Here is a 24,992-nt window from a genome sequence, read left to right as displayed (position 1 = left end):
ATCAGCCACGTACTGTAGCTACAGTTAATCAGAAGATGAATTTATTAGCTCTTCTGGGACTGCTAAGTGACCTTGTGATTAGACTTTTTCCCAGCTATATTTTTCTTATAAACATAAAAAACACAAACCAATAATGAACTGATCCTAATAGCAATGTGCTTGTGGCCAAAGCCTTATAAAGCATGATCTTTTGTAGTTTATTTTGAGTCAGTCCCACATTTACATACCTGCTGTGGTAAATACTGACTAGCACTAGATGTGTATTATTCCATGGTTAAAAATAGTTCCCAACAAATAAACATTCCACACCAAAAAAAAGGAATAGCTTGACATTTTGGAAACAAAACCTACAGACAGGTGTTGTTAGTTTAACATAAAGGTATGTTGAATTAGCTATTAGCCAATCTAAATTGTAGGATTATACTGACACTGATGAAAAGAAATGAAAAACTGGGTTATGAGGAGTTCTTTTTTTCAGTCATTTCTAGGCAAATTTATGGATGTTGCAATAGAAATAAGTTATATGTCCTTGCAAAGTATAAGGTTTTTTTTTTTGTATTGTACCCCCATACTCTGACCGACATAAATAAATAAAATAAAAAAGATAGAAAAAGTATGGAAGGAAGCCAGTGTGTTTATCAGTTCATATATTATATTCTAACAGTGAATTGCTCAAAGAGATGCAACATAAAGTAAGAAATGTTACCACTTTGTTCAGTCATATTCATATCAGGTGCTGGGATTCCTTCTGTGAACACTTTATGTTTATGCATTTCGTACTTACGCTTTCTGCATCCTCATAAGCACAGCTTAACAGACTGCAATATAGCACTGAATAATATTAGACCGTGGCTGGGAGTGCTGAGGAATCTTCTGTGGGTAGTGTGTATTTTAATGACAGCTGAAATCAGGGTATTTTAATGGCACTGTGCATTTGCAGATTTTATGCATTCTTAAAACTCTCCTTTCTCTCTCTTTAGGTTAGACCTCAATGGTAAGTCATTATTTCTAACCAAGACACTCTGAGGTTCTCTGTGCCCTTTTAATATTAGAGCAAAATCTCAAAGTGACATGAATCTTGTATTCATTCATATTCCCCCTGGTCTCCTTCGTTTCCTCATTCGCAACACTTGCACAGCTTGAGTAATTGCCCTCTTAAACTGAAAAGCAATATTTCTTTGTCACACAAAAGCAAACCTAGAATGCTTATAAAAGGCAAAGTTAGGCAAACATGAGCCTGAACTGAAAAAATGGAGAAAGAAGCAATAAATACTGACAGAAAGCATTGACACCTCCTGAAGCAAATGAGATGTCAGCACAGGCCACTTCAAAATGACATTAATCTCTGACTGATTGACCTTAAGAGAATCAACATTGCTTCTAATCTGTAGAAATATCATATGACAACTCAGCCAGAGAAGGAGAAAATAGACATGGGAGAAGACAGAACAAGTGATGGAAGAGAGAGCAACCTATTTTTAACAAGCATTATTCATGATCCCTTACCATGCAAGATATGGAAGAAGATTAAGATAGCCTGAGGTTCATTGAAGTGACAGTTTACCCACCTACTAAGACACTGTTCAGACAGGATCCCAACATAGTCAAACACCATCTACAGTGTTTGAGTTAAGAACACAGAGCAACACTGATAAATCAGTAGAATTACTTTGCTAACCATGATTATATCACCGTAGGAGAAAACGTGTCAACTCTGGGTTTACAGTATAATTACCACACTTTTTAGTTTTTTTTTTTTACTCTACACTAACAACCTAATTAATGGTGATTAGAACTGTATACTAATTGCCCAAGTTTCTTTCCTTCCTGACATGACTGTGACTGTTTTAGTGCTGGTAACTTTCACACTCTCATTAAATTATCACTGTGACATGAGACAACTTTGGGATTATTAAACTCTTTCCATGGTATTTGGAAATACTGTTGCTTTTACTAAAGAAAATAAACAGACACTCTTAATGAGCTCAGTGGATTCAAGAATTTTGGTCAGATGGACAATCATGTCCTTCATTCCGGCCACAGTTTGCACAGACTAGCCTATCAGTAATTTTCCTCGCTGCCTTGGCTGCAGAAACAGTATTCTTGACCTTGGAAGAAGCAGATCTTTAAAATGCTAAGAAAGAAATGGAAATCTGAATAAATGCACATTTCCATGACAACTGGGCACTTCTATTTGCTGAGGAAAATTATATGAGATGAAAAGCTAGTAAGTAGACCCAGTGAGTGTTTTTGTACTTTACTTTTGACTTTGAATAACTGTATTACTTTATTCAAAATAGTTTGTTAAAAAATTATAGAAGCCAGATTGAGTTAAACTTGCCAAAATTTGTTTAGTGTGGAATTAGAGACTGAAGGCAGAGAGACATGTCTGGTTAAAAATATGCCTACCAGCAACTGTTGATTTATTTACACAGTGAGTGCTGTTCGTTAAAGCAGACATTTAAAAAAGACAATTTATGATTTAAGTGGGAAAAAAAGTTTCACTAACTCCACCTTCAGAGAAATGCTTTAGCAAGATAATATTCAGCTTTGTGGCTAGATTCAAAAGCATACATGTATCATAATATGCTATACAAGGGGAACTATTGCTATATTTTGTAACGCCCAGAAATTGGACCAACTTTGTTAGTGTTGAAAGAAAACCATAGCATGACAAAAACTGTTGGTTGTCTACCCTTTCATCTCAACAAGAATAAAAAAGGTCATCTTATCTTAAAAGTAGCTTCTGATAACATCTGCTGCACTGCTCCTAGTAGGAGGCATCTGGTATTCTGTAATATTCTGTATCAGTAATTTTATCTGATGTTCTTGGAAAAATATATTTATGTACTATTTGAGAGATTCCTGTGCCTACCTTTGTTACCATCCATGTGCATGTGTTGGAAAAGGGAGTGAATGGAAATTAGTCAATGTGATGTCATCATTTGAGAGCAAACACCATGGCCTCTTGTAAAATCAACCAAAGCTGCTCATCAGAAAATGTATCATAAAATGTTAAAAATTAATATCCAAATATGGTTATAGGTTACAATGACAATAATAACAATCTTCAATAAATGAAATAATCATTTCAATAAACTGCCCAATTTAATGTTTAAATGATGTTCAAAGCAGAAGCTGTGCATGACTATAAGCTGTAAAGCTGGATTAATAATAAACAAAATAGCTAAACAGGAGGACTAAGAGTTATGAGAGATCCCATGCAAGCGTGTCAACATTTATAAAAATATACGTAAGCTAATCTAACAGTACAAAGTGCTGTGAAACATCATTACTCTAAGTTAGCTATTTTTTTAGGTTGCTATTTATGGATTCATGTTTTCTTAATGAACTTATTCAACACTGTAGAATCAAAATCCTTAGAAAACATAAAAATCAAAAATGAATGACAACAATTAGACTAAAATGATCAAAAATCCAGTAACAATTTTGTTGAAGGACTGAGAGTAAAACTAAATCAAAATCAGGGGCCAAAATGAATATGTGATCCAATGACTACCTTAACTGTAACTGAAGACGAAGGTCTGTTATGTTACATCTTTACTTGAGGTAAGAGAGGGACACAGGCACGCATGTAGAGGCTGCTGCATCTCCAACGCTGAGAAAAACATTATTCACGACAAAAGCAGACAATGTAGAGAGCAGGCAAATCCGGCTGGTCCTCCTCTAAATAACAAGCTGTTTTAAGTGCTGACAGCCATCACGACAGCCAGGGGCAAACCTGCAGTACTCATTATTCTGACCCATGCTCGGCTTGCCAAAACTTTACGTCAGATTTACATTTACATTACTGCCTGACTGAACATTCTCTTTATCATTCACCCCCCCTGCTCATCTTGTTATCATCTTTCTGGTTACAGCTGAAAAACACAAGCAAATAATATAAAGTGACAACAGGGATTGGGTTTGTTATGCCTTTGGGTTTGAGATTAAGCTCTCAGGACTTCATCCAGACCAATAAAAGCAAGCTTCTTCACTGGAGGGGAAAAAAGAGAAAGGGCTGACACTGTTGGAATGAAAACACATAGACATAAAAAGCTGGAAAAATACAATGTGTCCTGTTGCAGAGCGTCAGAGTGAAACTAACAAGAAATGCAAAGTATTGGGTGACAGCTGCACTGTTTGGTTGGTTGCAGATGTGTGTATGTGTTGGGAGATGTTCATGGAGGCAAATGGAGAGTCATGGACAGCAGAAAAACAATCTCCATGATTCTCCTCCTGATTTTGCCCACATCTAAATTCACTGTGCCATGTCTTTCCTGATCCACTAATCGATACTTCCCATGTCTAACGGGCCCTTAAATCCCACTCTTGTAACATTGCCCCCACTGACTGACAGCAGCTATGCTTCTTCCTGGCCATTACACGCTGTAATTGTTTCTTTATTTCCCTCCTGCTGGACTCGCAGTGTTACCTTCATGTGGCCTTATGTCACCCTCTGGACCCCCAAAGGACACAAGGCTTGATCAATCAGCTCACCCACAAAGCCCTGACAGTCTTTTATGGCTCACACATAATTTACCAGACACGTGTCACACTAGCTAACTGGACCTGTAACCACATGAAACACATATATAAAGGTCAGTGAACAGGGGAGAGAAGTGAGTCAACAACCCATGGAGTCTTAGCTAAAGGAACAAGACTTTGGTTTACAAAAGTCACTGTCCTATGCTGAAAGACATTCAGTTGCTGTAGGAAATCGGGGGAAAAGAGGGAGACTGAGCTTCAGATCATCCTGGGTAAACAATCCAATGAGAGTAAATGACATGGAGTGTTAACAATGAGAACTTGTGGTTGACAGCATGGCATCTAAAAGCTGCCAATTGGTTTAGTATCTGGTAGCAGTCAAATGTATTAATACTAACTACCAGTAGATTCTAATTAGTTTTTTACAATCGCTAGGACACATTTTTTAATACCAAAGTCACTTCTTCAAGACTCTTCACACACTTCTAACCATCGTTCAGCTTGGCACAACAGTTCATTTCACATTCAAAATGCACAACGACTCTCAAAACACTTCATACATGTGTCAGAGCAGCTCATTCTTTCGTAACACTAACACAAGGGTTGTCAGTTAACAAACACACTTGGTCGTCTATAAAAGTAAGGCCTATAAAACACTAACATCAGGTGGCATTAAACAATGTTTTCTTCTGTAAAAGAAGGACACCTACTTAGGACTACTGTTTACAGCAAAATATATGTTACATGATGGTGTATGTTTCAATATATAGATTTTTTTATTTTTCAGTTATTCCAAAATGCAAGAATTTGTATATACACCAGTACGAATCCTAATCAATTCCATGTACTGCATTTGGCCACGGATTCTCATCCACATCACATTGTATGTCATCTAGGGCAATACACCTTTGGCATGCCTGATCTATCCCTGGCAATCTTCTGCTGATTTGTCCAGGCATGCTGCATTCATTGCGTCCAGGAGTGACATTTGATTATGAGGTTGGTGGCCATAAACCTTCCACCTCCATGATTTATTACATGATCAATTATAGTTGCCCTGATCTCATCTGAGACTACAGCTCTTATGTAAAGGAGTAACACATGTGTAAGTCTACAGCTACAAAACAAATCACTTGTGGTTGGTCCAACAGGTTTAATAGCATTTCATTTTTTTTCTAAATATATTTTAATAAAATATTATTGTAGAAGGGCAGCATGGTGGATTAGTGGTTAGCACTGTTGCCTCACAGCAAGAAGGTTCCTGGTTTGAAACCCATCAGGGGTCTTTCTGTGTGGAGTTTGCATGTTCTCCCTGTGCTTCTGTGGGTTTTCTCCAGGAACTCTGGTTTCCTCCCACAGTCCAAAAACATGTATGTCAGGTTGATTGGTGACTCTAAATTGTCCATAGGAGTGAGTGTGAGTGTGTGAGGTTGTTTGTCTCTATGTGGCCCTGTGATGGACTGGTGACCTGTCCAGGGTGTACCCCTGCCTTTCACCCAGAGAGAGCTGGGATAGGCTCCAGCAGATCCCTGGGACCCTGGTTAGGAATAAGCGGGTATAGAAAATGGATGGATGGATTATTGTAGAAATGCAAAAAATTGCTGTTTTATTTTAACTATGTAAATGTGTGCAAACTGGCCTGTAGATACACAGAGTTTTGACAGTTGTTGTGTTGAAATGAGAAAAGAATTCATGGAATTTGAAAGAAGTAGTCAATGAATGCATGTTGTGCCAAAGCAATGAAAAATGATCCACCGTTTAGCTCACACAGATTGCTGCTGTGCAGACTGTGTGAAGAGTTTTGAAAAAGTGACTTTAGTATTGAGAAATGTGTCCTTATGATTGTCAAAAACTGTAATATGCAGTTTTATATAAAGTATAATAAATTATATAAAGTAAAAGAAGCAGTAAACCATATATTAATTAATTAGTTTTGTTTCTGGACACCTGACAAATGGAAATCACTTTCATTTTAGCATTATTTTGGTTTCAACTCACTCATAAAATAGCTCTTTTAATATTTTTTTTAGTTCTTTGCCAGCTTGTTGTTAACTATGCTAATGTTTAGTGGTGTAGTATAAGGAACTGTTTTGCTTAGAAAAGCTGCCCATAGCTGCTGGAAAAAACATTGTTTGGCACTGACTTTTTGGGGAACAAAACAACAACTTAACAGACGCTGAAAAGCTCAAGTGTTACTGCAGAGTTGGGTGTGATGATTTTATATGAGTTTCTCTCTGTAAGCCATCCTTTTCATTCTATACAAAATTATTTCATCTACTTCATCCATATGGCAAAATAAGTCTGCACTGACTGGAAATTTGCAATTATGGCATTAGCTAATGAAAAACCATATCTCAAGGGAAAAGCATACAAGTATCATTATGATGTGTAGCTACTACTACTAATACCATTACTGCTACTGGTACTTGTTTGATTTTTCATTTGATGTTTCATGCTTTATATGTGAGCATTTATAACCTGTTCTGTATCTCCATATGTTGCAGTGGAAATTGAATGGAAAGATATGCTATTATGCAAACAACTGAGCAGAGACAATATATTGGTCACACATTGTTCATGTATTTCATTTCTCTTAATATTGTATCTCATCTGAAGTGAGACAGATGGTCAGTGGGTGGAAACTGCCCCCATTTAAATACTGTTTCAGATAAACACAATGAATTAGTCTGTTAGTTATGATTCCAAACTTCAGTATGGCAACTTGTCTTTCTTGGGGTTGACTTTCTTTATAAAATCTGTGCACTGCTTGTACTGCTGTATCATTTATGGACTAGTCTTGAGGTGTAGCAGTCTCTGTGCTGCAAACATAAATAGTGGAAACATAGAAGTGTGGTGGTTCAACCTCCCTTCAATCCTGTTAGCATTTAGCTACAATAAAACAACAGCACCATTGAGTAAAAAGACGAAAAACGAGAGCACACCACCATGTCTGAGCCCAACTAAAATAGACTGCACCATACTTGACAGGTGTGGTCTGCAAGTCTCACCTCCCATTTGCTGTCCTGGGTTTTCCTCTTGAGCTGGATGTTCCAGTTCTCACCATCCACCTCAGCACAGTGAGCGATGGTCATGGCAACAGGGCAGAAGAGGTCCAGGCCTGGAGGACCGTAAGTCACCTCTGGGCTCAGGAGAATTTCACAGCCTTCCAATCTTTGGACACTAAACACACAGGCACACACAGAGAATGAGACACACTGGAAAAGATACAAGAAAGGAAATGCAGTGAAAAGATGCAGTCTGTGTTTTATATATGAAAAAAAAAAAAACATGAGCAGGATGTTTGACATCTTGTAATTGTGCTGTTTTATGGTCACGTCTATAAAAGACGTCACACATACTTTTGTTTCCACAGGTAGTAGCTGTCTGCGCAGCTGTTTTCTAACATTCCTACATTTCAATCATGTGTGCAGTAAATAACCTCACTGCATGAATAAACTTTGTGTTAAGGTGAAATACTTCAACAAATTCTGATTTTTTAAAATCTCAATACTGTTATACATAATCTCATTAAAAAACTACTACTACTTCTACAAGGCGGCAGCATATAGACATCCTTAACAGTGTGGATCTTTATATGATTTTCCATATTTAACATTTTCTGTTTATTATCTCAGTGCCATCATATGTGCTTAACATCTCTCTTTGAGCTTCTGCTCCAGTCTGAAAAAAAAAAAAGCAAACTAATGAAGGGCCTATAAAAAAAAGACACTGACTGCAAAAATAACATGCCTGCAGGCTTGTACATCCAGGTTGACCCAATGCTGTGGACTCTTGTTCCTGAAGTTCAAGTTATTGCTAAGCAGCTGGGTTGCTGGAATTAGTTCCAGAACAGGTGAAAAAGTCAGTGCGATTTGCCGGCAAGTTGGAGTGTGCTCATTAAAAGCGGCTTACAGCAAATGGGTATTGCCAGTGGATGGTGGCAGCGGCAGCACTGGCGGTGGTTTTTAGTAAAAAGGGCAGAGGGGGATCATGTCAGAGGAGAATGACACCTCAACAAAGCTGTCTAAGCTCGTATAAGTCATCGCGGGTCAGAGATCCGAGCGTTGACTTGGTAAGGTTTCCTCCCATGAATGAAAAGTGATTTATGTCTGTCATGAAAGCAGCAGCTTTAAAACAGCACACCACACAATGACCTGTAACAGAATGAAAAGGAATGCCTATTGGTGTAGTAGAGGACCAGTAAGATTCAACACAATCAGCTGGTAAGTACAGTCTACATATAATGAACAATTTTAGTTTTTAGGGCTAATTTTTTATCTTCCCCTCTGTAATGTTCTGAATACAAAACATAGGTACCTCATTCATTTCAGTGAGACCAATGACTTGATATAGATGCTGGTGCAAATTACTTCTAAAGAAAAACTGGTTGTTTTAAATATAATTTTCTGGATGTTTTTGCCTTCATTTACTGTATGACAGCTCAAAAGGTAAATAGAAAAAAAGGAAACTGTGAGAGGAGTATGACAATATGGGTCCCTGGCTGGAATCAAACCACAGAACTTAGATGCTAGAGATTAACCTAATGGGTTAGCCTATGACATAATGTTGAATTTAGTTGCTACAATGCAAAATGGTGTACTATGGCAAAACACAGCAATTACCATTCAGAGCACACATTCTTTGTAGAAAACTGTGTATTGTGAATGTTGTAGTATTGCTTTTTACCTTGCCTTCTTTGTTATTGGCTCAGGTCTATTTATATTTATATTTATTTTATAATAATTGTTTCAGAGCTGTTTCTGCATTTTTTATCTTATGTTTGTTTTTCATTCTGAAGTGTTTAGTGATGTTTGATTGAGAAATTTACTGTTTAAATTTGGCTTTGTTGGATGGTGTGTACCTGTGTGTACAAATGATGTGAAAATTGCTCTTTTAAAAAACTACTGTTCCACTATACATAGCCACTCTGTTCTATAGTTATAGCAATGCAAAAATAAAAAATTGCAGGTGGTGTACAGTGATGCTTTTAGAATATTGATGAAACTCAGAGAATAGACTTTAAAACAGCCCTGCTTGTGTATAAGTCTCATCATGCAGCAGCACAGTACATCTCTGACATGTTGGTGCCATACGAACCATCTCGGACTCTGACAGGCCTTCTGCTCGTGTCCAGAGTCAGGACTAAACATGGAGAAGCAAGGTATCAGGTACCATCTCATTTCACAACAACCTCATCCTCTCTCTTCGCTCATAGTCAGTGTTTCTATGTCAACAGCAGCCCTGCTCTTAATTCGTCCGAAGAGAGCTTTTGATTCCTGAGCCAACAGTGTGGAGCCTGATCACACATTTAATAGAAAGTGTAAGCAAGGGGCACATTACCTGCTTCTTAAGTAGCCTGGAGCTCAGGCCCCATGAGTCTGGCAGGAACTGTTACAAAGTGTCCAAAGCTAGTGGCCACTTTTCTCAATTCTACTTGCCATGACAATGAAGGGTTCTTGAGCCCCTAGACGAGGTGCATTATTTAAAATGAGTGATGACTCAGTCCTCAGGGACCCAAGGAGCCACGCAAAATGGCAGATTGGGCTGCAAGACAAGATGGCAGATTTAATAAATGCACACATTAGAACGCTCCATTAGCTTCACCTTTATTTGCTTGTAGTTTCCCACCTGTTCATCCCACTCTGCTTCTGTCCATTTTAAGTTGATGCAGACTCCTTATCCGCTGCACAGATACATTAATCACACAGGTATCTAGGGGCGATGCTTTGTGCATTGGTGCAATATCCAGCAAAGACGTACTTCTCCTGCTTTGATCATCCATAACATCTCTCTTCCGTCTCTTTTCAACTGCTAAAGTCTTCACTGCGGAGCATTCCTCAGAACAACTTCGATAACCAAGAAGTGACAATATTCCTTGATTGAAAGAATAGGTTTGTAACACACTAGCAATGAGTTAATCTAATCATCCATCTGTTTAAAAAATCATTACAAATCACAAGCACTTGATTTATAATACTGTGATAATTATTCAACTATGACACCACTTCATCTATAGTTCCAGACCTTGGTGTACCACCACATACTTAACTAGGCAAATGAGTGTAAGGAACAAGGCTAATCACTTGAAACAACTCAACATGTTATTTGTTCACTTATCTTTGAGAGTCCTACTCACATAACAAAAAATACCATCTGAAATCAATGTTTGCTTGAACCATTTCTAAAATTAGCACACAAGCACTGGTATGTTGTGTCAAACTGAGGTAATACTGTGTATTTTTCTTTTGTACAGGATATTCTATTCTTGAATGTAAATGTAAACATAGAATACAATATGAAAATGTAATGCTAGGGCAATGTCAGAAAATCAATATCCATTTTAGTGCCTATTGGAAAATGAACCCCTGTGCATGGAAATATGGAAATCTAATTAGTTAAAAGAAACATTTTTCTATATGTTTTCCATTTCTAATCTGGATTGATCACCAGTACCTGCATCCTTGCTATGTGGTGTGCACATCAGCAGAGCATGCTTGCTGGACCCTTAGGCCACAGTGGTGCTTCTGGAAGCAGCTGTCCTTGGAAGAGCTGTGCAGAGTGTTTCTCCCATGATAGTTTTTTGGCATGCATCTACTCCAAATGGCAAGCAGGAGTGGCCATATTCCCCAGTTACCATCGCACCCAGATGCCATTCTACGTCTGGTGCTAAAGACTCAGCTTGGTCCCTTGCTTAATTTTTGACATGGCTCAAAAATTGGTTCAGGTCAGGATTTTTCACGTGCTCACGACAGCACAGGTCTCGCAGTGAGTGGTCACTTTGTTAGATTTGACCTGATCATTCCTCAACCCAGGAAGTTTAATCCTTTTCTCCTTTAGGGATCGAGTTATCACTACAATCTCCTGTTGTTTTGCTTCTAGCTCACTCCCTGTAACTTCTTCAAGTGCATGGAGATATCTCTGGAACTCCTGAGGAGACAGGAAATAAGGGTGCTGTTTTTTTTTTTGTTTTTTTTTACCTGGATGACTTGCTATTGCAAGTTTGCTCCCAGGAAGAGTCCTGACTGAAGACCACAGAGCTAGAGTCTCATCTGATTGCGTACAATGCTGCAGTAAGTTGGGAAATGAGCTCTCCCCAGCCTGTTCAAGTTATTGTTTACCTGGGTGTGAACTTGAACACGGTCAGTATGAGTGCTTATCTCTTCGGAGAGAGATAGTCAGTGCTCTCCCTTCTGCTGCATTGCTTCGCTCCTTCCCAGGTGGGCATGGCGCTGTCAGGTTGGCCTGGGTATTCTGTACAGGGGAGAAACCCCTTGTGGTGATGTAGGGGTTTTCCAGTCCTACATCACACATGTTGGTGTTCATAGGCACATCCCTCAGCAAGCTGTTTGGGTGCTATGGCACATAAATGTGCTGGAGCTGCTCATGATGTGGAAACTGGTTCACCACTTTGCCCTGTTATTAAGAGAAAGCTGAAAGATAACACATTGTTCATCATCATGCACCACCTCCGCTCAATCAAAGGGGTGTACATTTTCAGGGAACTCCACAGCCTAATGTCTCAAGGGAGTCCTTCACCTGGGGGACTGGTGCCTTCATCTGCACCTATTTGCTTAGGAGGGACAGGTGACTGTGGATCACAGATATAGCAATGTGCAATGTGTACATTGTATGGAGTGGGCTGAAGCATCATGTTTTCTGGTCCTGCTGTGTTTGCTAAGGATCACCCCCAGTATTCAAACTCTCCTTCCGTGTGTCCATCTCCCCTACTTTTGTTTTTTCCCCAGTTTCTCCTTGAGAGGAACATTTAGCACCATTAAAAACCTACGCTGTGGCTATTTCTTCTTGTCACAACGGGCTCAGTGACAGGTTCAGTCATCCAGTCATACCAGGCAAGGTAGTGGGAGAGTGGGCAATCTCTCAGCTGTATCAACATCTTGCCCATCTTGCCCATCATTTAGGGAAGACTGCAGTGCAGCTATACTGTGCCCTAATCCTGCTCACATGCCCAAATGCATCACCAGTTCCTTCAGATCTAGGATGTTGACTCTGGAGGGACTTCTTTTACCTCCTCATGCTACTGAGTAGGAGGCGACTTCTCACCTCTCCGGTCTTGCCACCTGAATCCAGAGCTACCTTCTTGCCGCTGGAGTCCAGAGCTGCCTCCTCGCCGCCTGAGCCTCCAGCACTGCAGCAGACAGGACCTCTTGACCGGCAGCCTCGATGACGACGGAGTCACCGCCGTCCGAAGAGGCAGATCCCTGAACCTCAGTGTGCCGAAGAAACCGTTCCCGCTGAGGTTCCACTCCAATCTCCAAAACCTCAGTGCGCCTACGTGGCCATCCCCGCTGAGGTTCCACACCAGATCCCAGTCTCAATCCCTCAGTGTGCGAAGGAGCCCATGCCGAGGCCCTGTCTCCAGCGCCGTTGTTCCAGTGCCCCTGCTTCTACGTCCCAGTCCTACTTCCAGAGCTTCAGTGTGCAGATGACAGCGTCCCAGCTGAGGTCCTCTTCCCATCTCCGGCCAGCCCTTCAACTGAGTCTCCAGCAGGCCTCTCCCCTGAGTCTTTGGCTAGTTCCTTGCCTCAGTCTCCAGTTAGCCCTTCATCTGAATTTCCGGCAGGCTTCTCTCCTGAGTTCCTGACTAGCCCTTCGACTAGCCCTTCGCCTCAGTTTCTGGCCAGCTCCTCACCTCAGTCTCCGACAGGCCTTTCACCTGAATTTACAGCTGGCCTCTCACCTGAGTCTCCGGCTAGGTCCTTGCCTCAGTCTCCTGCCAGGCCTTCGTCTGAGTTTCCAGCAGGCTTCTCACCTGAGGTTCAGACTAGCCCTTTGCCTCGGTTTCTGGCAAGCTCTTCACCTAGGCTCTTCACCACCAGCAGGCCTTTCACCTGAGTTTCCAGCTGGCCACTCACCTTAGCCTCCTGCCAGCATTTTGTCTCAGTCTACGGCTAGCCTATCTCCAGAGTCCCGCCTCGCTGCCCAGCCTGAATCCTTCTCGCTACTGGAGCCTCCAGAGCCACAGCAGCCTGAGCCTCAGCCTCCAGAGCCGCGCCAGCCCGATCCTCCAGCGCCGCATGAGCCTTGGCTTCTTGAGCCATAACCAGACGTGTTTCTGCTGGACGAACACTCGCCGTCCCATTCTGCAAAGCCAGAATCTCCAGTGACGCCTCCTCGGCTAGGATCTTTTTTTCTTGTCCTGCATTTGGGTCCTATGCCTCTCCTTCTCTCCCACACACCACCCTCTCGTAACAAAATCACCTTTTTTTTTTTGAAAAACTGGGTGACTAGCTGTCTACCCTGTCTTGCTCTCTCCTCTTTTTCGTGCTTTTCTTTCCTCTTTTGGTATCCTGATTTTGGCTGCGCCATCTCTTGAGTCTTGCCATCTACCTAAATGAAGCACAAAGTTCAGAACCAGTCTGTGAAATGCCACATTTCTGAATAACCTGCGAACGTCTTAAGGGGACACACACGCTCTTGGCACAGAGGGGTGCTTTTATTATAGTTTGTGTCCTAATAGATTATTGTGCGAAGAGGCAATACTTAAATACTAAAATCATACACCAAAATATGGGGTTCTCCTAGGCCCCCTATGTGACCAGGGCCTTTAGAATCGTCCTAACCCCACCCCCATTATGGAGCCCCTGACCTTTCCCCCTAAGGGAAGTGGAGATTTTCTGGGTTTGAAAATAAGCATAAGTAGTTAATTAAATTTATCTAAAGATATACACTGTTTTTAAAGTGTATTTTTCAGCAATTGTGGTGAAGGTGAAGTATAAGGTGAAATATGCATGAATGAATATGGTACATTGACCTGTATCACACAGGCACTATCACAATCGTGAATTATAATTCATTATGTTTCATGATTGTGTGTAAATAGTAACAACTAATTAGTTAACTAATTAACTAATTTACTAATTAACATTAATGTTCATTCATCATCTAAGGTTTCTGTGGTTTAGAGAGTAAACCAGTGTAATAGATTATATTGTATGGTTAGTCTATTTGTGCTTTTCTTAATTCACTCGCTCACAGCATGTTTAAGGTGTATTCATTGAGCTTCAGTGCTGAGTGTTCATTAATAATGCTTATGTGAACACATTAGTTAAAGAACTAATCTGTTCTAGGACTATTCAGGTAACTCACAGGGAAACAGAAACCAGGGAGACACTGGACTCTGAGGGTCTGGCAGTAATCACACACGGTCAGGGATCACACAGTACACAGTTCTCATAGTAAGGTCGCAGTCCCCCAGTATGATCACAGTACAATCCAGCAAAGAACTAAATGAAGCTGGTATATATCCACCCACACACAGGAGACAATTAAACACAGGTGGAAGCAATCAGTGAGAATAAACATAAAGCTACTGAAGACTACCTACAGGAGGCACGAAATAAACACTGAATAAGAGTCCCCAGCAGGAAGCCAGAACAAGGGCGATAACAAGATGTAACATGTAAACTTGTTTGTATGTGTAAACAGTGATGATAGTCTGACCACAAACAACGCAGACCCTAAACTACACAGTGTTCAAGACAGGAGAGTCTTGTAATAGTAGATGTATAAAATAGGCTGCTCTGTCTCTGGAGCAGTCAGACCTTTCAGATCAAAACAGATCTCAGTTTGAAGTTTGACAGCACTTATTTCTAAAGTGTAAAGTCACCTTGGTTAATACAGTTGTGCACTCTGTATTGAAATCATGAGCGATGTTCCCATCCAGATGTATGAGTCATGAGAGCTGACAGATTAGAGAAGGCTGCACAGCACTTCATCCAGAAAAACAGATCAGCTTGATCACCTGCTGTGGGCAGCCTGGACTCTGACTACATGGCCAAGCATCCAAGCAAGGAAGCCATGTCACATCCACGCACTGGTACTCCTACTGATAACCATGTATATCAGATTATCATTTTAGCCCTCAAAACTCTATAAAGCTGATCTTGCAATGCACTGTGAGTTCTAAGAGCTTTTTCTTTCAGATTTATGAAGTGAACTGAACTGGGAGCATCTTCAGTAGACAAGAAGAAATAATTGTTAACTGGACTTTTTTCATAAAGAGCACAAATATGGAAAACAGTTTCATTATTGAAAGCACTTTTCCTGCCTGGACAAAGCCATCTCTTCCTCAGTAGAGTGAGGGATTTATCTTGTAATAGAAAGCACTCATAAAACCTCAAAGGCAAAGGAAATATGTCTGACCTAAGCAAAACTGGGCCTTCAAATGATTTAGATGAGCCTTTGAAAAGCTTCAAGAACACATCTTTAAAAAAATGCTTTAATGGGATTCTGTCAGATTGTGGAGACGTAGGTGGGCCAGGGACTGAGACTGGACGCTGCAGCAGGAAACTAAGGATACAGATCTCTGCATATCTTCTGGCTTGACAGTGATTGACAGCTGGTGAGATGACAAGCACAAGAGACCACAGGGAAAAATATGGGTGTCTACAGTAAACATCTCTCTGCTCACACAGTACAATGGACAAAAAATAAAAACTTGAAAAGCACAGCCATGGCTGAAACCAAACACTGTCAAGTGTTTCAATGGTGGATAAACCACTGGGACAAACCAGAAGCTTTATGGTTGAACGTATAACAAGACAGAACAGGGGCTTCTGCTGTTCTTCGTAAAAAGATACCAAGAATTAAATATGCACTATATGATTCAACAATACTATCTAAAAATGATTTCCTGTCAAACTTACATAGCATAAAGTAACCATGTTGCCATGTGCATTCTTTGAGGTCAGCAAACGTGTCATACTTCTTTTAAAGAGGAAATTGAGTGGCTGCTTTGAAAATTGACCTTAAACAAAAAAATAACACAACAGGCATAACTCACTCTTTCCAGTTATGTTTGTATATTATTATTTCAGTGCCCTGTCAAGACGATCCACAACCCTGTCATTTCTACCAGTAATGTGTGCATTGGTGGGGTCTCCTTTCTTTTGTGACTTTGCTCTAGTGAAGCGGTGCAAATAAACAGTGACACTACAGAGGAAACCGGAAGACCTTGCGGCTCTCTGTGGGCTAACAGTATGCAAAACCCCCCTGGAGAGAAGCTCAGTCCATCCAAGGGTCATTACCTAGCTGTGATCAGAATACATAATGTGTGTACTGCCAAAATGAAAGGTCTCAGGAGATGGCTGCGCCTTGTATTCTGCCATGCATGTCCATCAGTGCACCACACTCCATTCATCACTGCATTCATCATCGTTTAAACAAGTTTCCTGGGTCGTGACTCTCTCTTGGTGCACCACATTGTTGACACCAAGTGGAGTACATAACTACATATTGACTCTCAGCAGAGTAGCAGGGACAAAAAAGCGATTAGAGGAGTGGAGGTTTGACTTTGCTTCCTATGAGTCAGTTGGCTAAATGAAGGACTATATTGCAGCGCCCCCCGGGGTGAGTTTGAGTTTCTCTACAGCAGCTGGGACGTCAAAACCCAGACTACCACCTGTTAGGGGCTTCTGGAAATGAACACCCATATTGTGACACCTAGAGGACTCCTATAGTGCATGGGAGATTGCTAGACCCATCTGTCATACAGCCTGTCAATAAACACACACAGAGGTGGGAATGGCCCAGGGAGGGTCACGCATCTACCCTCTGTATGTGTGCCTACATTACTGCCCAATGCATTTATTTATTTGCTTGCTTATTGAAAGGCTCTTACAAATTAAGTTTGCATTGGAATTGGCCTTGTTTAATGTTTTACCGCTACTACTAATAATAACAAGATTGTAGGCATTTAAACATGAAATATTTTGTTTTCTATGACACAGACCTCCAAACAAAATATGCATCAATAGGCACACTGTGCACCATCATCATCATCTGTCCCACATATACCATCCCACTGCTGGAAATACTAGTGCCAAATGTGGATCCACTGCTCAAATTTTTTTTTACAACAAATGCACTGTTTCCTCCTATAAAAACTAAAGTGTTTTATGAAATTCCCGAGCCTTTAAAATTATAGATTTGTGATCTATCAATAAAGCTTAATGTTGTCAGTAAGGACCAGTGAACCTAACTGAATACCACTGACAGCATAGGAAAATCACAAGTGAACCTTCTTTAGAAAGACAGTTTAGAAAAAGCCAAAAATAAATGCCAATGCTTATCACCAGAGTTTGTTTCTCATTTTGTCAAAGATATTCATTTAATTGCAGAGAGGGACAATGGGAAATATTTTCAGGCAGTCACAAAGAGTATTATGTATCTGAGAGAAAACCTTTGGCACAAAAAGAAAACAACTTTGGAATAAAGCACTAATTACATTGAAGCAAAACTTAATTCACTTACAGCAGCACTTTCTTTTAATTGCAGCATCACCATTTTGATTGTGCTTCCACACTCTACTATCTGTGCAGCATGTTGCTTTTTCAGTGTTAGTTCTTGAGAATCAGAAACATTTGCCAGTTCGGCTCTCATATAAATACAGGTGGTTAGGATAAAGCACTAATTATCTGTGGGCTAGATGATAAAACATTATTGATAACTACTACAAAAGAAAGTAATTTTCTATAACTGTAACTGCTTTGAATTTGGGCTTCTACACAATAACCCTGTATAATGAGCAATAAGCAACTGGTCTGTGAACTTTACAGAACTGTGGGCGCGCTTGCAGGATAGAGTTATACTAACAGTGCGTGGGATGAATATGTAAATTGTAATTCTCCAAGTTCAAGTTGAGCTATAAAACCTTAATGATATTACTGGTGTTATTTTCTCTGCCTTGACAAAGAAATGATCGTCCATCCATCACCTATACCCACTTATTCCTAACCAGGGTCACAGAGATCTGCTGGAGCCTATCCCAGCTCTCTTTGGGTGTGTTGTCAATGATCAGTGGTTAACAAAAATGGTCAAAAATTAAACTGCTGGCAGTGTATGATAAATACCTAAAAATCCCCAGAAATTATACCAGTTTTTTCATAGTGTCTTACTCTCCTATTACTGTTTAAACACACTGACTTCAAATCCTCTTATTTATATTTAAAGCTTGAAAATCTTTTTATTTCATTCTTGTAAGAAAGAATGAGTGAAGTAGGCATGATAAGAAAATAACAGTCTCATTAAACTAAACACCACACAGATAAACATTAAAAACCTCTTTGACATCAGTGTGCTTGAATTTAATGCCGTGGTAATTAAGCCTCCAATGATAGAAAGTATTAAACTTGTAACTTCATAATCTGCTTCGGCAGTACTTCTAAGACAACTTAATGTCAAGAAATGACGATCCTATTGGCTGCCTACTGACTACAGTGTAAATGCTGTGGCTGCAGTGGAAATAGCAGAGGAAGGCAAACAGGACAGTGAGGACAGAATATGGAGTGTCAGGGGAGATGGATGATAAGATAGAGAGAGACTGACAGACAGATAGATGCATGAAATGATATTTAGATAAACTGTGCCCTCACCTTGCTTCCCCCTGATTGATCACCATGTACATCTCCCAGGACATATTTTCAGCCACAGCTCCATGAGGCACCAGCAGGCTGACCCCTAGAAAACATACACAAATGTAAATGGCAACAACTTCAGCGGCCTGACAGTATAGGCCAAATTAAGGGCTTATAGCAGCATGTCGTACATGTAGGGGTTATGGGAATATTTATGAGAACTTTATTTTGCTTAAATTAATTGTGGGAATAAAGTGAAGCTAACATAGGTGTCTAAAAAATTGTCTGACATTCAAAAGAAACATAACGAATCAGAATAAAAAGACACTAAAAAGGCTTACTTTGGCACAAGCAAAAGCCTAAATACTACATAAATACTCATTAGCTATGCATTTCATAGATTTATAGATAATGAATGAGAATGTGTGTTTGAGTTTGCTGTAGATAAGACAAGTTCAACTATTTCAAATATTTAACAGCTTACAATGAGTTTCTGAATTTTGATTAACATTTTTTGTTTGGTAGATTGCTCTGATTGTTATTCAACACAAAAGACCAACTACATAGTTTGTCAGTGATTTTCAAAATCACCACAATTAATTAAATAAAAAGACTCATGTTGTTGTCAAAGCTGGTTAAGATTTGCATAAGCACATCCTGACCTTCTCTCTATGCAGTTTTGCTGTGGTAAGTCTTCCACCACTTCTGGTGACTTACATATACTTACTCTATCACTACAGGGGGCTGCTGCTTTGGTATTAGCTCAAGTAAAACTTGAAATCTTGTTTCCTCCCACAGTCCAAAAACATGTATGTCAGGTTGATTGGTGACTCTAAATTGCCCATAGGAGTGAGTGTGAGTGTGTGAGGTTGTTTGTCTCTATGTGGCCCTGTGAAGGACTGGTGACCTGTCCAGGGTGGACCCCTGCCTTTCACCCAAAGAGAGCTGGGATAGGCTCCAGCTGATCCCTGTGACCCTGGTTAGGAATAAACAGGTATAGATGATGGATGGATGTAAGGTCACATTCTTTTTTTGTGTGTGTGCTTCACACTGTAAAGGAGTTTCACCAATAGAGTGACTTCATGAATTTTTATGAATAATCTTTATGATGAATTATTAGGTCTGGACGGAAGTCTAGAAAACTTTTCTGTTCAATGAAATTGTCTCTAGATATATAAACCGAGAATGATCATACTTGTTATTACTTGATTTGTTGTCTACATGTGAGATTTAACATGCTTCCTTGATAGTAGCACCACTGTGCATATAAAGAGAACTGGATGCACTTACATGAACATGAATGTCTGCTGAATTTTGACTGGCTCACTATGGCGTTCACACTGATCAGTCTGACCTTATACACTGTTTTTAGCCAAAGATCATGAACAATGGAGTCAATTAATTATGGTAGAGTAACTTGAACTATAAAGAAATATCCATATTTTACAGCCCCCTGCACCAAATTCAGTAAACCCTTCATCAGTGAGATTTTATTCCTTACTTTTTGAGGTATTTTTTATGGATGCCTTTATTTTTTAATGATAGTTGAGTGAATCCTCCTGGTCTTTGAGTCCAGTCTTGCACAAATCTGTGGAGAGATGTTGTGCCTTTCTTCACAAAAAAATTCTTTTCAGCTGCTCTTTCCTGGAGGGGCTTTGTTTCTTTACCCTCAGCTGTCAAAGACCCCAAAATCTGTCTGTTGGATTCAGGGGACAAGTAGAAGGACTCTACGATAGTCTAAACTAGCTGTTAGTTTTAATTACACATTAAATCAACCTACACTTTAGAAATACCACAATCATTATAAAACAACCATAGAAAAAAGCATTTGAATCATAACAGTTTTCAATGTTGCACACACGTGTAATAGGTTTTGTTTCTAGATGAGCTCTGCTAAAACAACTTTTTCAGGAAAATGAGATAAAGATTTTTTCTAAAATAAATGTATTTGATAAGAAGTGAATTAAGAGGATGTTATTCTACCATAATCTGAGTCTTTGCAAAGTTTTGATACTTTTATAATTTCCAGATGCGACAACCAGAAACTACGAACAAAACAAATACGTGAATGAATCAATATCCGGTTTGAATTAATGCTGTTTGAGTTAGATACATTGATTAGAATCTTCTATCTATTCTGATCTCACAGCCAGAATCAATTACTACATTTCTTAATTGTTATCTTTCAAAAACAAGGGGAAATTTTTTGCACAGTAAATGCTGTATTGCTACTGTGGCCTGACACTCTTCATCTTGCTGTGTGAATGGCATACCATTCATACTGAAGAGCAGAGAGCAAACAAAGAGCCTGCTTTATTAATAAAAGGTTCAAAGGAGCAGAGTGATACGACAGATAAAGATGGAGTTTGGCAGCTGCATTGAGAATGACTATTTTGTAATCCATCAGCCATCTCTGAAATGTGCATTCTTTCTCCTTTTTCAAAAAATAAACCTTCTTTGTCACATGTTACTGGAGATACAGTAGTAAGTAATGGAAATAATGATTCTCAGCCAATAGAGTCAAAGATAACTGAATTTCAGATTTAGTATAAAGGGGAGATGCAGTGATTTTACAGGTAAAGGTCAGTGTAGCTGTAAAATGAGAACTATTCAGTCTGAGTACAGCGCAGATGCAGCTCAGATGTTTTTTTAGGAATTTTATTGACTGCAGGCACAAATTACATACAGCAGTGTGCAATGTGGAAGAAAGGCTGACTAAATTACTGGTTGGAGGAATATAGATTCAACAGGTGGAGTTGGGCTATCTTCAGTAATGAACAATCACATCCCCTTTCAAGCAGCAGTGAAGGACAGGAAAGTGAAACTAAAGGTCCACCCTTGTGTAAAGTATGCAGGATTTTGCAAAGATGTGATTCTAGTCTTATGCTAGTAGTAAAAAAAATGCAATTGACAAGAGCTGTGACACTATTTACACAAAAAAGTTTCTGAACTTTTCAAGTAAAGGTGTGGACTGCCTATCCAACTCAAGGTGTAAGTATCACTCTTTAACGCTTGAATTCTGTTTCTGCATCACTGCATTTTATTTGTTTGTGCTTGAGCCCATAATTAATTATGGATCAGGTCTTACATTAACAAGTCGAGCCAGATCTTGGTCCTGGTTTTGAGATAACTGCAGGTACCAGATTGTCTCATGTTCATTTTTTCCCCCTCTGGGATGGGTATCAGTTTGAAAATTGGAGCCGTGTATATAAATAGATAAATAAAACAAAACAAAAACAAAAAACCAACATCACAAGCCAACCTCCGTGAAGTTGGCCCCCCACCCAACGCAAAATTTTGCAAAAATAGTCTCAATCGTTTGTGCTCCGTTTGTGCTGGTTTGTGCTGTAAAAATTTTCGTTTGTGCTGTTTTGGTTTTTTAGATATAAAAGATTTATTTAAAGGTCATTCTCCGGTCACTCAGCCCCCCCACATGCTCCAAATTTACCACAACTAGTCTCAATCGTTTGTGCTTCGTTTGTGCCGGTTTGTGCTGCTCGAAGCTCCGTTTGTGCGGTTTTGGTTTTTCTTAGTACAGTTGAAGTAACAAGGTAAGATCCAAACGGATCCAAATTTAGTTAAGTTACCGATCGACCGTGTGTTTCCAACTTATACCAGACACAGCGGCTCACAAGAAGTGTGGAGTGTAACACCAATTCCAAGGTAAAAAGCCAAAATTATTTTACTTGTGAAACTGAATTAAAGTGTACTATCGAACATCCATTAAAACAAATAATGGACCTTTAAAAAAGCAAAATAAAGAGCCGCACGAACGGAGCTTCGAGCAGCACAAACCGGCACAAACGAAGCACAAACGATTGAGACTATTTCGGGTGAGTTTGGAGCATGTAGGGGGGCTGATGACGTCATCACCAAAAATGTAATGTCTAATATTTTAAAAACCGAAGCAGCACAAACGAAAATTTTTACAGCACAAACCAGCACAAACGAAGCACAAACGATTGAGACTAGATGTGGTAAATTTGCAGCATGTGGGGGGGCTGAGTGACCGGAGAATGACCTTTAAATAAATCTTTTATATCTAAAAAGCCAAAACAGCACAAACGAAAATTTTTACAGCACAAACCAGCACAAACGGAGCACAAACGATTGAGACTATTTTTGCGAAATTTTGCGTTGGGTGGGGGGCCAACTTCACGGAGTCACAAGACCTCAGGTCCAGTGATGTTTATAAATATATCTGTTTAAGCAGAAAACTCATTAATCTAATAATAATTATTATGTGACATTTGAAGAGTTAGACTTGGAGTTTAGAACTGCATTATAACAAAAATGTTGCAAAAGCTTTAATAAAGATCAGGACTCATTCTGAGGAGAGCTTCATTATTTAGTTTTTTTGTTAATTTTATGCATGGTGGGGAAATGTATGAATCTGTGTGTTATCTGTAGTGCTTTGAGATGGTGATGGTTTCACTGGAAAACTTTTAGTAAAAGCTTTTTGTCTGAAAATTGTCAGAAAAGCACAGAACAGTATTTATTGTTAGATCCCAACTGATCCTGTCACTGTGTCCAGAGATTTAAATAACGAATGAAGTTGCTGCTGCTGTGCCATCCTTCTATAAAATTATGCATGGCCGGTCTTTCATGTTGGGCAAGGTAGGTGAAACACATGTATCGTTTCTGCTCCTGTGTGATGAATCAACTGCACAGAAAAGACCTGACATTTTACAAGTTGTGGACAGTTCACTCCTCACATAGACCTGCAGTACTGATGTCTTTGCAGAACTTTATGTCCCAGGCTTCCACTCATGTCGATGATGTTCTTGGGAATCTTAATTATTCTCAAAGTGTATTTTGATCCATATATCATTCAAACAGGGCCTACTTGATGTTCTTTGATTTTTTTGGAGATTTTTGGAGAAGGCGTTGTGTGAGTATGTGCGCTCCTCTACCATGTAAGACCTCAACAATTTACCAAACAAGCAAAGATATAACTTTTCCACCTCATGAAAACCAGGGGTGATTCCATGGGATTCCATCTTTTGGGGGGCTCAGCGATTCCTAAGTTGAGAGATGGGGCCACCATGTAGACCTTTGGTAATTAACAAAGAAATCTTATTGAACAGGGATCTATGATGATAAATGGGGGTCTTTTTTCTGAGGTCCTTCTCCATCTACTCATATGGATGAACTGCACTGGCATTTGACCTCCTGTTAAATCTGTCATTATTATGGCTTATATGTTTCTAACACTTCTAAATATTGGTTAAGAGTGAACAATCACAGATTTCAATAGTATACAATTGTTTTAGAAAGGACTCTTTCTAAATGTAAAGTTGAGAGGATTAAGTCATAATGAGCAGAACTGTCCAAACTGAGTAAAACATGAACTTATCAACTTTCTCATATTTCGTATCTGTTTGTCTTTGGGTGGTGATACAACTGGTTCGTCCTGGTCTTGATGTCTCTTTGTCATCTCCCTCTCCACCCTTCTCTCTCCCTCTGTGCACTGACAATCACATACAAACATATTGTAATCAACAAGATTACATTGAATTACATCAGTATGAAACAAATACTCTTTAAATAAATAAAGCAAACAAACACAGTAGGTCTATTTATGAGTTCAATAAATGCAAGAGGTCGGGGAGAAATACATTTAATAACATATAAACACACTTCTAGGTTGCTTACGGCATTAATAACTACATTTTCCTGACCATCTATCTGCATTTTCACCTGGTTCATCTTCCTCTCTCTCCTTTTCTCCATCCTCCTCTCTTTATCATCCAAAAACCAAAGGTAGCAACCAAACAGAATTCATCATTGCCTCTCAATGGGGTTGTTATTATAGGCTGTTTTACTATCTCACCTGAACCTGTCTATGTCTATGTCCGTCTGTGGGGGAGAAAAGAAATTCTGAATTTAGATTTGTTTTCACAATATTTCAATACACTATCTATACACGTAGGCTACTTTAGATAGGCTATCATCAAGTCTAATACTGTCCAAATAACATGGTATAGCTAATTGAGTTTGTTCAAATCTATATTGAATGGCAAAGTAATCCCTGAGTTTAATCTATGGAGAAATGGCCATATTTATAAACCAAAGTGCTCATATTTTGCTTACATTAAGTTAATTAAGAATCTAACATTACTTTAAACA

At 39.4% G+C, this 24,992-nt stretch overlaps 1 protein-coding gene across 2 annotated transcripts in view; it reads right to left on the bottom strand.

Moving 5' to 3' along the window:
* unc5db (unc-5 netrin receptor Db) overlaps positions 1 to 24,992 on the bottom strand; it is a 169,930-nt gene that overhangs the window by 14,532 nt on the left and 130,406 nt on the right. For both annotated transcript variants that reach the window (XM_026322423.2, XM_026322425.2), the window contains 2 exons: positions 18,882 to 18,966; positions 7,497 to 7,668 (listed from right to left, as the gene is read on the bottom strand). In XM_026322423.2, the coding sequence (XP_026178208.1) occupies positions 7,497 to 7,668; positions 18,882 to 18,966 (257 nt within the window). The remainder of the gene's footprint in view (positions 1 to 7,496; positions 7,669 to 18,881; positions 18,967 to 24,992) is intronic.

The sequence above is a fragment of the Mastacembelus armatus genome, chromosome 9 (genome assembly GCF_900324485.2).
Source record: "Mastacembelus armatus chromosome 9, fMasArm1.2, whole genome shotgun sequence".
NCBI classification, from domain to species: domain Eukaryota; kingdom Metazoa; phylum Chordata; class Actinopteri; order Synbranchiformes; family Mastacembelidae; genus Mastacembelus; species Mastacembelus armatus.
The sequence above is the reverse complement of the archived record's forward strand: the minus strand, read 5'-3'. Positions and strand labels throughout refer to the sequence as shown.